The 16,500-nt window shown below is 30.8% G+C and overlaps 1 protein-coding gene across 1 annotated transcript; it reads left to right on the top strand.

Annotated features, from left to right (window-relative positions):
* Positions 1-684: 684 nt before the first annotated feature.
* On the top strand, positions 685-11,319 carry LOC133338004 (MICAL-like protein 2; the record flags this gene model as incomplete). The annotated part of the gene is made up of 2 exons (XM_061546192.1): positions 685-855; positions 11,131-11,319. Coding segments are annotated over exons 1-2 (341 nt in total), but the record flags the coding sequence as incomplete, so codon positions are not given.
* Between the last annotated feature and the right edge of the window lie 5,181 nt (positions 11,320-16,500).

The raw sequence follows: 16,500 nt of genomic DNA, 5'->3' as shown, positions 1-16,500 counted from the left end.
AGCAGAGACTGTTAATACATTAACAGAGACTGTTAATACATTAACAGAACCTATTAAAACATTGACAGAGGCTAATAATACATTAACAGAGGCTGTTAATACATTAACTGACACTGTTAATACATTAACTGAGACTGTTAATACATTAACTGAGACTGTTAATACATTAACAGAGACTGTTAATACATTAACAGAGGCTGTTAATGCATTGACAGAAGCTGTTAATACATTTTCTAAAAAAAAAAACTCTTTATTTTCGTCCCATCCCAATACCCATCAATTTAATGACACACACAAAAACTCGATTATTTCATTTCAAATACATCTTCTCAATATATTTTAATAACACATTCTAAATAACCATGTTTCAAAAAGCAAACTCAAAAAACATGTTTGTTTTCTTAATTAACATACATTTATATATGACACTATATTAATCATTCAATTCTATCTTCATTTTTTTTCCATTTCAGATTAAAACAACATTTTATTTTTGGTGCTTTAGAAGACTACAAAATTTTTGGAAATAACGAAAAATACCCATAATTATAAAAAACATAGATTTTGTATTTTGATCGCGTGTCTACAATCATTTTTTTAAAACGCTGACAACGCATTAGAGGTACCACCAGCAGAACAATAAAGCTTTAGAAAACCAGAAACAAACACACATACAACAACAACAAAAACCAACAGAAGAACAATGGCTGAACGTCGTGGAACAAAAGCTTTGGAATTATGGTGCCGTCGCATGACAGAAGGTTATCCTGGTGTACAAATCGACAATATGACCACATCGTGGCGTGATGGTCTGGCGTTTTGTGCAATGATCCATCATTTTAGACCAGATCTTATGTAAGTGGTATTCGTATTGCATAATTAATTACAACGAGAAAAAAACAAGAAATGAAATTAATTGTTCAGTAATTTGTTTACAATTTGAGATTAAATTCACTTTCATTAAAAAATTAAAGCAATGCTATTGGTGCGGATTCTTCTAAAAATTTAAAGCCCAGTTATAGGAGTGTTTTTTATACCCTTCACCACGCTGTGGTACAGGGTATTATGTCTTTCTGCATAAATTTAAAACAGGCAAAAGGAAATGAGATAGACCCATAGTTCCCGTCCGTCTGTTGGTGTTAAATTGTAAACAAAGTACAGGTCGTATTTATGATCAGAATTGGATGAAATTTGGCACAGCTCATTTGTTTGGCCCAAGGACGAACCCTATTGAAAAATCGGTCCAGATTTAGATATAGCTCCCATATATAGTTTCGTCCGATTTCATGTAAATGGTGCACCAAAGTCCTTATATATCTTTCGATTTGCACGAAGTTTGGTATACCCTACTGAATTAGGTCTGGAATGATGTGTGCTTAGTTTCGTGAAAATCTGTTCAGATTTAGATATAGCTCCCATACATATTTTCGTCCGATTTAATGTAAATATTCATTTCCGACCCTATAAAGAATATATATTCTTGATCAGTGTAAAATTCTATGACGATCTAGCCATGTCCGTCCGTCTGTTGTAATCACGCTATCTGCTGAATGAATTGAGATAGGGTGTTGAAATTTTGCATAAAGTTGTCTTTTGTCTGCAGACAGGACAAGTTCTAAGATGGGATATATCGGTCCATGTTTAGGTATAGGTCCCATTTAAGGGTACCCCTCATTTTCGGTATTTTGAGGTTCTTGAGCGTGTTTTTCAAACGAATTTGCTGAAATTTGGCACTCTGAGTTCTTATTGGGCAGCAAATCTCCCCACTAAAAATTATAAATATCGGTCCATTTTTTCGGATAGCCCCCATATAAGGGTAATCCCGCTTTTCGGTATTTTGAGATTCTTGAGCGCTTTTTTCAACCGAATTCGCTGAAATTTGGTTCTTTGAGTTCTTATTGGCTAGCAAATCTCCCCACTAAAAATTATAAATATAGTTCAATTTTTTCTGGTACCACCCATATAACGGTACTCCTCAATTTTCGGTATTTTGGTGTTCTTGAGCGCGTTTTTCAACCGAATTCGCTGAAATTTTATACATTGGGTTCTTATTGGGTACCAAATATATCCACTAAAAATTATAAATATCGGTCCACTTTTTTTCTGGTACCCCCATAGAACGGTACCTTCTACTTTTCAGTACTTTGGGGGTTTTGATCGTATTTTTCGCCGAATTGACTGTAATTTAGTATTTTGAGTTCTTATTAAGTACCAAATCTCTCCACAAAAAATTATGAATACATGTCCATTTTTTCGGATAGCCCCCAAATAAGTGTGCCTCCAATTTTCGGTATTTTGGGGTTCTTGAGGGCGTTTTTCAACCAAATTTGCTGCATTTTGGTATTTTGTAGTCGTATATGGTAGAAAATCACCCACCAAAAATTATTAATATTCGCCCCCTTTTTGGGGTAGTCCCCGTATAACCCCTTTTTTATATTGAAATAGTTATTCGATTTGTTCCGCGCATTTATGCCTAGGCCTAGCCCCTGGGTTGGACGTACCAGTAGGAGTGGCCCGATATTCCCCATCTTCGAACTTGAACTAACATTGGAAGAAATAATAACATGGAATGAAATCAAAATTTTCTGAAACGGATTTGGTCCAAAGGAACATGGGGTCTAGAACCAATATTTCAATGAGGCACATTTTCACCGTGTGAAAGTGTATACACACTAATTAGTCATAAGGCTGAGGGTGTTATTTTCTATTATGGTTTACATAATCGGTTTGTAGAAATGTCGGTATAGGTCCACTTTTTGTTATGTTCCCTATATTTTCATTTCAAGTACCTGCCAGTATGCCAAAGTTCGGCCCGGCCGAACGTAACGCTTTTTCACTTGTTTTTTCAAATTTTATTATATTTAAAACTTATGCCGATATTTGCGACATTTTTGTTGTTTTTTTCATCTTTACTTTGGATTTTTCAATTTAATTGAAACAATACAAAATTTCAATTAGTAATGCCAAAATTAAAACATGTGCTACACATTGCTTGTCTCAAGGTCACCAAAACATAACAAAATGTTACAATTGTTTTTGGTACAAAAAGAAAAAAACTACAACAATTGGCAATTTAAAATAAAAACCAAGTGGTTTAATTGGCAATTTGGAGAGGGGTGAATTTGGATAATCAACAACAATACCATGAAGATTCGCTTGCTGAAAATCCATGAACAACACAGTGACATTGATTTGATTAAAAAAACACAAGTTAATAAATTGTCTTGGGGGAGATTTCAATTCGTCACAATTCCCCCTTAATTGATTTACTTGTGTATTTTTTCTTTTAGAAATATAAACACATTCCTCTTAACCTTAATCTTTTGTGTGTCATTTAATATTTCAATCCTTCTCTGCATATATTTTTTTGTGTGGTTGACCTCCAAACCCACAAAAATATAACCGAAAGCTAAAAATAAAAAACAGCCCCACTTCAATAGGCAAAAATTCGGTATGCAATTTTTTTGAAATATTATGAGTGATTTCGTTTATTAATCTTTTATTTGTTTTTTCTGTGGGGTACTAATCAAAATATTTATGTCTATTTCGTTTATGAAGTTCAAGAATTTTTTTCTCGCCACTAAAAATGCTGGCAGGCCACAACAACCAAAATAGATTTACTATTTTAACTGTTTGTTATTCTATGCTTAATTTACTGCTAACGATTTGAGGCAAAGTTTGTTTTTTGGTTTCGACCAAAAACCGTTTTTACCAGCAAAAGGTCAAAGACATTCAAAATAATAAAAAAAAACACACACACTCACACATTTATATAAATCAACAACTGAACGGCGTTTTGTCTATTGAACTGTTTTTAAATGGTTTTTCGAAAATTTATGTTTTTTTCTTTGTAGCTGGGTGTCACCAGCCAAGTCAACAACAAATTTAAAATTATTGTCATTTAGTTATTGTTGTTGTTGCTATTTCGCCTTTCGAATAATAGTAATAATTATTATTTTATTCATTTGTCCGCTGTCATAATTATGGGGTTTTTGTTTTGACTAATAATAGACCACGACGATTATTGCTGTAGTTTTAATGGTCGTCGTCGATAATAATTATGTCCGAATAACCGTTATATTTGTTTTATGCTAAGAGTGTTTTTTTATAAGTTTATTTGTTTTAAATGTCATCGAAAATAAATAAATTTTGAATATAAATTTATTTTTGAGAATTAAATGCTGGTTTTAGAACAGACATATTTAGATTTGTATGTATGTGGGTTAGTTTAAAGAGGGAAGGTGTATTTTTATAGATTCCTCCATAAGATATGGAGGGTCTATTTACTTAATTAGTCTTTGTATAACACACCGATATAGTCGTCGGAGACCTCATTAATTGTATTTGTATATTATTCATCAGAATAAAATTCTATATCAACTTGGCCATGATCGCCTTTCGGTCAGTTCAGAATATTTAAGATGGACCTTTGAAAAATTACATAGAGATACCACAATTCCCAGGATGTTTGAAATTAAAATGGGACATATTAGTGCGCATATAACGGTTCCGCTTTGCTTTAGATATTTTGAAAAGTGACTATAAGTAATTTGACTTTCGGGTTTCTTGGAGGAAGAAACTGATTTTTACGACATTTTAATTATATTCCCATATTTTGACATAGGTCCCATATAATCGATCAGCCGCATTGTAGGTATTGTAAAATTTTTATACCTAAAGTTATCACCCGAAAAGGATGTATTTGGCATCGAGGTTCTTATTAAAAAGCTTCATAGAATACATTTTTTATATAAGTTCATTTGTTGGGTCTATATCAACACATAGATCTATATTAATTTTTTGATTTCATCTCACATTTTGTATTGAAAATTTCGATCACTTCATATCAGTTTTGTTTCCTGAAAATGTTAAAAAAAATACTCCATTCATTGACGACACATTTCCGCCAAGAACTCCTTTATTTTGGTACCTTTCATCACCTGATCTATAGTTGTCTCTATATAAATATGTAATTAGGTAGCCTTCTTTTAGCAGTCTTACATGTTCATGACTTAGAAGTCATGACAATTGAACATCAATCTAAGAGTTCGAAACCCCATTAGCATTTAACATTTGTTCGTAACTCCCATTTAGTTTAGCATACAAAGGCTAGGGAATTCGAGATATATCTAAAACAATAATTACACACAGAACAAACTAATAAGCAAATGGCGTGTGAGGAAGTGGGGCATAAAACGAAACAATCTTTAAAAAACTGTTGTTATCATTATCAAAAAAATTTACAAAATTTTTAAAATATTTTTTAATCCAATTGGGGAAACAATGGCTGTTAATACATCAACAGATGCTGTTAATACATTAACAGAGACTTTTAATATAGTAGCACAGTATTTTAATACCCTAATAGAGGCTGTCAATACATCAACAGATGCTGTTAATATATTAACAGAGGCTATTAATACATTATCTGAAGCTGATAATACATTAACACAAGTTGTTAATACATTTACAGAGGCTCTAATACATTAACAGATGCTGTTAATACAGTAACATTAGCAAAGGGCTTTAATACATTAACAGAGACTGTTAAAACATTAACAGATACTGTTAATACATTAACAGAGACTGTAAATAACTTAGCAGAGGCTGTTAATACATTAACAGAGACTGTTAAATCATTAACAGAGACTGTTAATACGTTAACAGAGACTGTTAATACGTTAACAGAGACTGTTAATGCATTAACAGAGACTGTTAATACATTAACAAAGACTGTTTATACATTAACAAAGACTGTTTATACATTAACAGAGACTGTTTATACATTTGCAGAGGCTGTTAAGACATTAACAGAGACTGTTAATACATTAACAGAGACTGTTAATACGTTTACAGAGACTGTTAATACGTTAACAGAGGCAGTTAACACATTAACAGATGCTGTTAATACAATAACAGAGACTGTTAATACATTAACAGAGGCTGTTAATACATTAACAGAGACTGTTAATACATTAACAGAGACTGTTAATACATTAACAGAGACTGTTAATACATGTGCAGAGGCTGTTAATACATTAACAAAGACTGTTAATACATCAACAGAGCTGTTAATACATTAACAGAGGCTGTTAATACATTAACAGAGGCTGTTAATACATTAACAGAGGCTGTTAATACATTAACAGAGGCTGTTAATACATTAACAGAGGCTGTTAATACATTAACAGAGGCTGTTAATACATTAACAGAGGCTGTTAATACATTAACAGAGGCAGTTAATACATTAACAGAGGCTGTTAATACATTCACAGAAGCTGTTTATAAATTAACAGGTACTGTAAATACTTTTGCAGATGCAGATAATACTGTCAGAGACTGTCAATACATTAACAAAAGCTGTAAATTCCTTAACAGAGGCTTTTATTCCATTAACAGAGGCTGTTATTCCATTAACGGAAACTGTTAATACCTAAGCAGAGGCTGTTAATACTTAAGCAGACATTTTTAATACATTAACAGAGGCTATTATTACAATAACAGATGTGGCTAGTCTTTGAAAAAAACTACCTTAAAAAATCCACGCTAAAAACATTTTCTTTTTAAAAATGCATGCCTTGAAAACTTTTTCGTTAAAAAATCCTTGCCTTGAAAATGTTTCTTTAAAAAAATCCATATCTTGAAATTTTTTCTTTAAAAATTCTATTCCCTAAAAAACCTTCTTTAAAACAATTGAAATTCTATTGAAAATCCACGCCGTTTTTGGCCTTTGAAAAAATATTTTTTTAAAAAATCCACGCCTTTTTTGGCCTTTGAAAAAATATTTTTTTAAAAAATGCATGCCTTTTTTGGCCTTTGAAAAAATATTTTTTTAAAAAACCACGCTTTTTTTGGCATTTGAAAAAATATTTTTTAAAAAATCCACGCCTTTTTTTGACCTTTGAAAATAATTCTTTAAAAAATCCACGCCTTTTTTTGGCTTTTGAAAAAAATATTCTTTAAAAAACCCACGCCTTTTTTGACCTTTGAAAAATATTCTTTAAAAAATCCACGCCTTGTGTTGGTCCTTGAAAAAATATTCTTTAAAAAATCCAAATAGATATTTTTAAATCTTCATCTCCCCCTCTTTACTATTTCGACTACGCTTCTGCGTTCAAATATTCTATTTTATTTCATTTAGATTTTATTTTAATTAAAACTCGTTTTGTATTTGCTTACATTTGCAAACACCTGAGAATCATGCTTAAACACTCATATGCGAAAAAAATACTTTTAAAATGTTAATTTATAAAAAAATACAAGTAAGTACAACAAACAATTGTACATTACATGTCCGTCCAACTATTTGTCTCTAATGTTGTGGCCATTTAATTTTATGAAAAAGTTCTATTGTTTCTCTAAAGCGTTCTCCTCCGGATATCAGTTAATAAATCATTAGCCATTTAGAATCTGAGTTGGAAAAAATAAAAACAACAACAACAATAAAATTCAGCTATTGTTATAAAATCAATAGAAACACCTTGACAAGGTCACAAAACTAGTCACAGATTTTTTTCCCAATATTTTTTAACAATTTGTTTGCGTTGCAAGGGGGAAGGTTTTTTCGAAAATGTGAAAATCGTGATTCTCCTTCAGCGGATGGGAAATTTGGGTCAATCAAAATACCAATAACAACAACAACATCAAGACAACAATATGAATTGTAAAACTACGAAGCAAATCGTTGTAAATTTTATTCGAGTGCTGAAATTCAAATTTTCTGACTTGCCAGCCTCCTCCTCTCCTTCCTACTACTACTACTCTTCAGGCCTTTTTGCTGTTATTAATTGCTGGATAATCATGTTCAACATGATACACCTCATTGCAAATTTTTGTAATGTTGTTGTTGTTTTGTAGTTTTGTTGTTGTAGTATTTTTGCAATTTACTACTTGGTATAGTTTTCTTATGAAATTTACAACCGCATTAACCAAACATTGAACAACAAGTTTTCTTTATTTTCTCGGTTTCATTTAATTTTTTTGAGTTCGTTTGTTGCTGTAATTAAATATGAAAATTTATTCTAGTATAACAATCGTTTCTTATGTTATTTTTTTGTTTTTTTGCTTATTGCATATTTAAAAAAACAGCAGCAGCAACAATTATTGCTGCTACCACTTCCACTGGTTAATTGTGTTTTAATAACACGGCCAACCAATGTATTCATGTAGTTAATATAAATATGTATGTATGTAGCTCTTTTTCTATTCGCTTCGTTTATTCACTTTAATTTTCTTACTTTTGCTGCTACTACTAATTCGAAAAAAAAAATTACAAACTAAAACTCAAAACTAGGTTAAGTGCAATCACTTTAAATTGCGTTGAACAGAAATTAAAAAAAAACCGAGCAAAAAAAATCTGAAAATGAAACCAAACTCAAAACTAGAAACCAATTTTTAACATTTATATTAAACATGAAAATTGAGTATTTAGTCAATGAAATGAAAACAGAAATGTTAACAAAAATAAGTTGTTCAATTTATGTTAAGTGCAATTTGTTGTTCGCCTTTTTGTGGTCGATATGTTTATTTTTATTAATTCGACATTGAAATCAAATAAATTAGTTTATTGTTGAAAATTTCAAAATTGATAACATTTTAACACGAAATATCTAATTTAAACGGCAGGCATTCATAGCCAATGGCCTTGTATGACAGTTGTCCAGGGTAACACTTTCCATGGCAAGTTTAATTCTTAAGTCTTTTGATTTTATATGAGTTAGCCTTGAGATATTTGTATATTAATTTTTTTAATTAGTGAAATATTTGAAATAAAAAATTCTTTGAAAAATCCACGCCTTGTATGAATGAGCCTTGAAAAATATTCTTTAAAAAAATCCACGCCTTGTATGGGTGTTGAAAAAATATTCTTTAAAAAAATCCACGCCTTGTATGGATGTTGAAAAAATATTCTTTAAAAAAATCCACGCCTTGTATGGGTGTTGAAAAAATATTCTTTAAAAAAATCCACGCCTTGTATGGGTGTTGAAAAAATATTCTTTAAAAAAATCCACGCCTTGTATGGATGTTGAAAAAATATTCTTTAAAAAAATCCACGCCTTGTATGGGTGTTGAAAAAATATTCTTTAAAAAAATCCACGCCTTGTATGGGTGTTGAAAAAATATTCTTTAAAAAATCCACGCCTTGTATGGATGTTGAAAAAATATTCTTTAAAAAATCCACGCCTTGTATGGGTGTTGAAAAAATATTCTTTAAAAAAATCCACGCCTTGTATGGGTGTTGAAAAAATATTCTTTAAAAAAATCCACGCCTTGTATGGGTGTTGAAAAAATATTCTTTAAAAAATCCACGCCTTGTATGGGTGTTGAAAAAATATTCTTTAAAAAAATCCACGCCTTGTATGGGTGTTGAAAAAATATTCTTTAAAAAAATCCACGCCTTGTATGGGTGTTGAAAAAATATTCTTTAAAAAAATCCACGCCTTGTATGGGTGTTGAAAAAATATTCTTTAAAAAAATCCACGCCTTGTATGGGTGTTGAAAAAATATTCTTTAAAAAATCCACGCCTTGCATGGGTGTTGAAAAAATATTCTTTAAAAAAATCCACGCCTTGTATGAATGACCCTTGAAAAATATTCTTTAAAAAAATCCACGCCTTGTATGACTTGAGAAAAAATATTCTTTAAAAAAATCCACGCCTTGTATGACTTGAGAAAAAATATTCTTTAAAAAATCCACGACTTGTATGACTTGAGAAAAAATATTCTTTAAAAATTCACGCCTTTTATGGTCCTTGAAAAAAGATTCCTTAAAAAATCCATGCCTTGTATGGTCCTTGAAAAAAGATTCTTAAAAATCCGCGCCTTGTATGGTCATTGAAAAACTACTCCTTAAAAAATCCACGCCTTGTATGACTTGAGAAAAAATAATCTTTAAAAAATCCACGCCTTGTATGACTTGAGAAAAAATAATCTTTAAAAAATCCACGCCTTGTATGACTTGAGAAAAAATAATCTTTAAAAAATCCACGCCTTGTATGACTTGAGAAAAAATAATCTTTAAAAAATCCACGCCTTGTATGACTTGAGAAAAAATAATCTTTAAAAAATCCACGCCTTGTATGACTTGAGAAAAAATAATCTTTAAAAAATCCACGCCTTGTATGACTTGAGAAAAAATAATCTTTAAAAAATCCACGCCTTGTATGACTTGAGAAAAAATAATCTTTAAAAAATCCACGCCTTGTATGACTTGAGAAAAAATAATCTTTAAAAAATCCACGCCTTGTATGACTTGAGAAAAAATAATCTTTAAAAAATCCACGCCTTGTATGACTTGAGAAAAAATAATCTTTAAAAAATCCACGCCTTGTATGACTTGAGAAAAAATAATCTTTAAAAAATCCACGCCTTGTATGACTTGAGAAAAAATAATCTTTAAAAAATCCACGCCTTGTATGACTTGAGAAAAAATAATCTTTAAAAAATCCACGCCTTGTATGACTTGAGAAAAAATAATCTTTAAAAAATCCACGCCTTGTATGACTTGAGAAAAAATAATCTTTAAAAAATCCACGCCTTGTATGACTTGAGAAAAAATAATCTTTAAAAAATCCACGCCTTGTATGACTTGAGAAAAAATAATCTTTAAAAAATCCACGCCTTGTATGACTTGAGAAAAAATAATCTTTAAAAAATCCACGCCTTGTATGACTTGAGAAAAAATAATCTTTAAAAAATCCACGCCTTGTATGACTTGAGAAAAAATAATCTTTAAAAAATCCACGCCTTGTATGACTTGAGAAAAAATAATCTTTAAAAAATCCACGCCTTGTATGACTTGAGAAAAAATAATCTTTAAAAAATCCACGCCTTGTATGAATGACCATTGAAAAATATTCTTTAAAAAATCCACGCCTTGTATGAATGACCATTGAAAAATATTCTTTAAAAAATCCACGCCTTGGATTCTCCCTTAAAAATAATCTGTAAAAAATTCCCACCTTCATTAAAAACTCCACGTCTTGTATAATCCTTAAAAAATATATATGAACATTTGAAAAATATATGTTTAAAATCTCCATAGTCCATATATACGTATTTATTGCATATATATATATATATATATATATTTAATTTTCCATTCTAATTTGTATTTATTTTGTATTTCAGTGATTTCGATAAATTGAACAAAGCCGATGTGTACTACAACAATGCCTTGGCATTTACAACAGCTGAAAAATATTTGGGTATACCTGCTCTGCTCGATGCTGATGATATGGCCGCCTATGAAGTACCCGACAGATTATCAATTTTGACATATTTGTCACAGTACTATCAAGCCTTTGCATCACAATGTAAGTTCAAAATTAAATTTTTTCTATAAAATATTGTAAGGCGAGAAAACAAACTTTATAAATTTTTAAAATTATTTTGAAATCTATTTCCGGAGAAAACATTTTTTTGTAAACCAAATAAATATAGATGCACAAATAAGCATTGTACAACATTGCTCTGCCGGAAATGCTACTTTGAAATTTAATTCTCCTTATTTAGTTTCTAAACCACGTCCATAAAATAATTTTTTTTATTAACACGTGATTTGTATTGAATAGAATTTCACTGCCATTGTTACTTACATTGTTAATTATTGCCATATATGGTTAATTTATTTTCAATTACATTTCACAATTGTATACAACAAAAATTTCTCTCGTTACAAAATAGAGGTGCGGTGTAATAAGTTAATTCAGTATATGCGGATTCTTTGATATTCAAACTTTGAATTGAACAACTCTTACATCATTATTTATTCACGATAATGGCGAATTACCTCACTAGTCATTAGTTCATCAGTAATTTTGAATTATATTATCCAGGGTTAAACTTTCTATAAAGACTTATTTAAAGCACCGGGTACAAATGACAATACAAAGTTCGATTCTCTTCCATATGTTGCATTATTTCCATTATGCATTAATATATACAATTATCAAAAATTCTGTCACTAGTTCACATAAACCCATGTAAATCTAAATGATTACCATTGAGTAACTGGTTCATTAGTTCCCTTGTACAAATGCTGATTTCATAAACGATTTCAATAAGAAATCACATGATTTTCTCCTTCAATATTTACTCGCAATCGTTTATTATAGGATCATGACCAAAAGTTCATTAGTTCACCTACAGGTAACAGGTTCGTCAAGATTTCATTATTTCTTACAGTCGTGATTTCGATTAGATTAGATTAGATTCATAATATTTGAATATATGTCTTCCTATTCGACATACAATCAACGACTTTAAGAACAGCTAACAGGGTTCAAGCAATTAATAGTCTTTAAAGTTTGGCTCACTAACAGTTCTAAATTGTAAAAATGGTTCAAAAATGGTTTCTTCATTACCACCAGCGATTCTCTTGCTGTCTCATTCGCAATTCATTTGAATTTTTGTGGCAAATCCAATATAATATTCGAGATTGGCGAAACGAACAACATAGAACAGCTCATATATTTTTCGATTCACTGTAGTAAATATTAGGTCATTAATTTAGTTCCATAGTTCCTTTAGCTCAATCGTACATTAGATGAACCATAGTAATGGACTGGAAGAAAAAACAACTAGATGAACAAAGGGAATAATCGTTAGGAAGGTCTGAGCGTTCAATATATTATGTATTAAATTCAGTAAAAACAACGGAACGGAAGTAAAATGGGACGACTGTAGAAAAATTAACTAGATAAATGAAAGAAAATGATCTAGTACCAATCGTTCATTTTGAAATAGTTCGCTCCTGAATGACCTAACTCTATCTAATATATCTATTTCCCAATTATCAATGATCTCAGCAATCGTATGCCTGCCTGGGCCTATTATTTTGCCAATGGTGCACTAGTTCACTAATGATAATTGGTTCTGGAGCTTTTTGTGAATTTTTAAACGTTTTGTGAATATTAATCACAAAACAAAACTAACGAAATATATATGGTTCAGCATGGGTTCCATCAATAATAGTTCAATAGTTCTCTAGTCTATTATTAGTTCCCTACTAGTTCACAAGGTGTTCTTATTTCAGCATGGGTTCCAGCAATAATAATTATATAGTCTATTATTACTTCCTTGCTATTTCACAAGATGTTCATTATTTCTCATTCGATATTTTAGCACAAAATCCGCATAAGCTTTAATAGCAGATTAATCAAGGAACTTCATTATTTAATATTTTTCAAACTAGTTCTTAAACTGTTCTCTGGGTTCATGAATGGTTCACTATTTCGATAGTAGCCTTATATTAGTATTCACTAACGTTTCCATATAAAATCACGATTGATTGTGATGTTTTTGTATTTTTTCCAAACATCCTTATTATTCTCAAAGCAAAATTAGCGAAATAGTTAATAACTCACAAAATTATATGAGTTTCAACAATAATAGTTCAATAGTTCTCTAACCTTGTATTGGTTTCTTACTAGTTCACAAGGTGTTCATTATTTCTCATTCGTTATTCTAACTTAAAATCTGCATAAGTTTTAATGGCAGCAATACCAGGTTAATCTAGGAACTGCATGATTTAATATTTTACAAATGGTGTACTAGTTCATAAACGGTTCTCTGGGTTCATGATTGGTTCACAATTTCGATAGTGGCCTAATTTTAGTATTTATTTTATGTCTTCGTGTTTCATATTAGAAAAGTTCTTATATATTTTTTGTACTATCGATTTTGTTGACCATATAATTTTATTTTTTGTTTATTGTTCACACATCGGAACTAGTTGCCTCGTAGTTCAATATTTTGTTTATTAGAAAAATTTCCGCTAGGTGGTTTCACAACCAACTTTTTCATACTACCCTCTTCCGAAATAAATAAAATTGTATTCTATTGGATGCTTCTGTGTAATATTTTTTATTTAACACATTTTTATTGTTCACAAAAGCGGAACTAGTTGTCCAATACTGTTTAACAGAGAAATCACTAGTTTTTTTATTTTATCTCTGCCTTTATTACTATGATGCTGAAGCTGCTGCTGCTTCTTATTTCTGATTAGCGTTGCACTTTTATCGTCAGTTTTATAAATTTCACAAAAACAAACAAAACATAGAAGCCTGTAATACCGAACACCCCATCAAATGTGAGGCAAAAACAAAATCTGATTTATAGAGAAACTGCTTTGCGTTGCTTGTCGGCTGCAAATCCATAAAATGCATCAATGTTTGCGTTTAAAATTCATCATTTGTTTTTTGTGGATTTTTATTTTGTTTTATGTTTTGCTCTTTTTTTGTTTGTTTTGGTTTTTTTTTCCTTTGAAGACAAAAGTTTCGTATAGCCAGAGAGCATAAAACTGGACGCTTGGTTGATTTTTGGGGGGCGATTTTCAGCAATATAAGCAATTTTGTGTTCCACTGCTCGCACATTCAGTGAGGCATACCAGACCGGCTGTCTGCCTGCCGGACTGGCTTAATTTTGCAGCTGACTGGGATTGTATAGCTTAGAGTCATATTATTTATGACACCCCTCCCTTGCTCCCCTCTCTTCTTTAGTTTTAATTTTTATTTTTTGGATAATTTCAGCAGTTTTTTGGTTTATTTATTTTATTTATTTATTTTTATTTTTTTTTTTCGTTACTACATACCCCCTTCTTAATTTTTGTAATTTTCAAAATTGGGTGTGTAAATTAAAACCGTGACGACAAAGCAAAAAGAAGACGACGAAGAAAAAATCAGTATCAAATACTTGTATTACTCTTTGCCTGTGGAAGTTCTTTTGAAGTTAATTTTATGCTTGAAAGAATTATGTGGCATATTAATATTCACCAACAAAATTATATATTTGTATGTCAGATATGAAAATATCTGGCGGCTATTGATATTGTCGATTTGATTTATGGATTTTTAGATTTTTATTTGACACAGCACAATTTGTCCTTTACAATTGTAGCCTAAATAAAAATTTACTATGTCCCCCTATAAGTCTCTCTTTATCTCCCACCCTCCTCTCCATTTTTTCCTGTATATTAAATATGCCATAAATCAAAAGCTCATTTTTCTTTCAATATTTTTGAAAATTGCAATTATAACTTTTAACACTTCAATACTCTTCTAACACCCCGTGCAACCAATAGCGCAGCAGCAGCATAAGACAAAAATCCATTGCAGTCGCAACAACAATAATCACAAATTTCAAACAAAACATACAAATTACTACCTTTATCACCTTTGGCATTAACTTCATAACAACAAAACGTGAAAAAATATTATTTTTTTTTAATTTTTTTCTTCGTCACTACGCTACAAGTCACACCATAAATCGTTTAGACAATTCTGTATTACGACTCAGTTAGTGGTAAGTCTTTGTCGTCATGGTGGCTGAGGTTGTTGTTGGCGTTCATTGTCGCTCTTGTATGGTGGCCTTTTCATTTTCCACTGGTACCTCCTTTAGTGATTTTGGCTTTAGAATACGTAAAATTTATTACAAATATCCAGAAATGATTTATGACCCTTAAAAACAAAGGTAGAATCTTTCTCCTCGTAAGAGTTATTTTTTTTTTAGAAATTTTCTTATAAGGAATGTATAGATTTTTTTATTAGTAATAAAAACATATGACATAAAAAATAAATTGTTGAATATTTTTCCTTACCCTATGGTATGTGTTCGCGTGAAAATAAGTCTGTCATAAAGTTTATTTGTTTTAACCATAAGGTAAATTCTTATTATAGCGGATCCGCAGGGTATGTTGAAAGGAATAAATCAATAAATGAAAATTAATAATGAAATAATCAAAAAGAATGGGAAATTGTGTAATGAAATCTTACATCTATCTTAGGATATATCTCTAGAGTTCAAAATATGTTCAATGAACAAACAACGCTCTCAGCTTTCATGGTTGGATATTTCTCCATTGAAAATATCCTATTGAGTTGTCAAAGATATCAACTCCAAACAATATGCACCAAAAGTAAATCCAACATTTCTTGAACTACAAGGGTTCACTCAAATGAACCCAAGTTTAAAAAATATTATGATATTTGAGTGCAACTCTGTCAGAAGTATGTCCTCTAGATCCTCTAGATATTATTAAAATAACACAGCATCGTTTCAAAAACATTCCAATATTTTACAATACCTTCGATTCATGTGTTCACTAGAGACCGATTCGTTCACAACTTGGTTGGTTCCGGAACGAACTAGTTCAAAGAAATGATCTGCACTACGTGTGATTCTTCTGTTTATCTATGTGGTCCTTTTGCTCCAGTCGTTCCTTTCAGCTCTTTTTGGCCAATCATTCACCTAGATTATATCGTTCATTGGCCAAATTAACTGACGTGAAAAATTTTGTTCCGATTCAGCAGATTTAGTTTTCACCTACAAATTAACAAAACTCTTATGCTGATAGCTCACTCACTGACCCTTAAATAGAAGAGTATTGCCAATAGTTTCACTCAACATGTAAACCAATATTCACAAGCAAAAAATGGTACTTCAGAAACAATGACGTAAATTACATACATTCCTACGTATAATACAAACATCATACAACCT

The sequence above is a fragment of the Musca vetustissima genome, unplaced genomic scaffold (genome assembly GCF_032173495.1).
Source record: "Musca vetustissima isolate MV318-11 ecotype Yass unplaced genomic scaffold, APGP_CSIRO_Mvet_v1 utg20791, whole genome shotgun sequence".
NCBI classification, from domain to species: domain Eukaryota; kingdom Metazoa; phylum Arthropoda; class Insecta; order Diptera; family Muscidae; genus Musca; species Musca vetustissima.
Note: the sequence above shows the minus strand (reverse complement) of the source record. Positions and strands in the feature narration are given on the sequence as shown.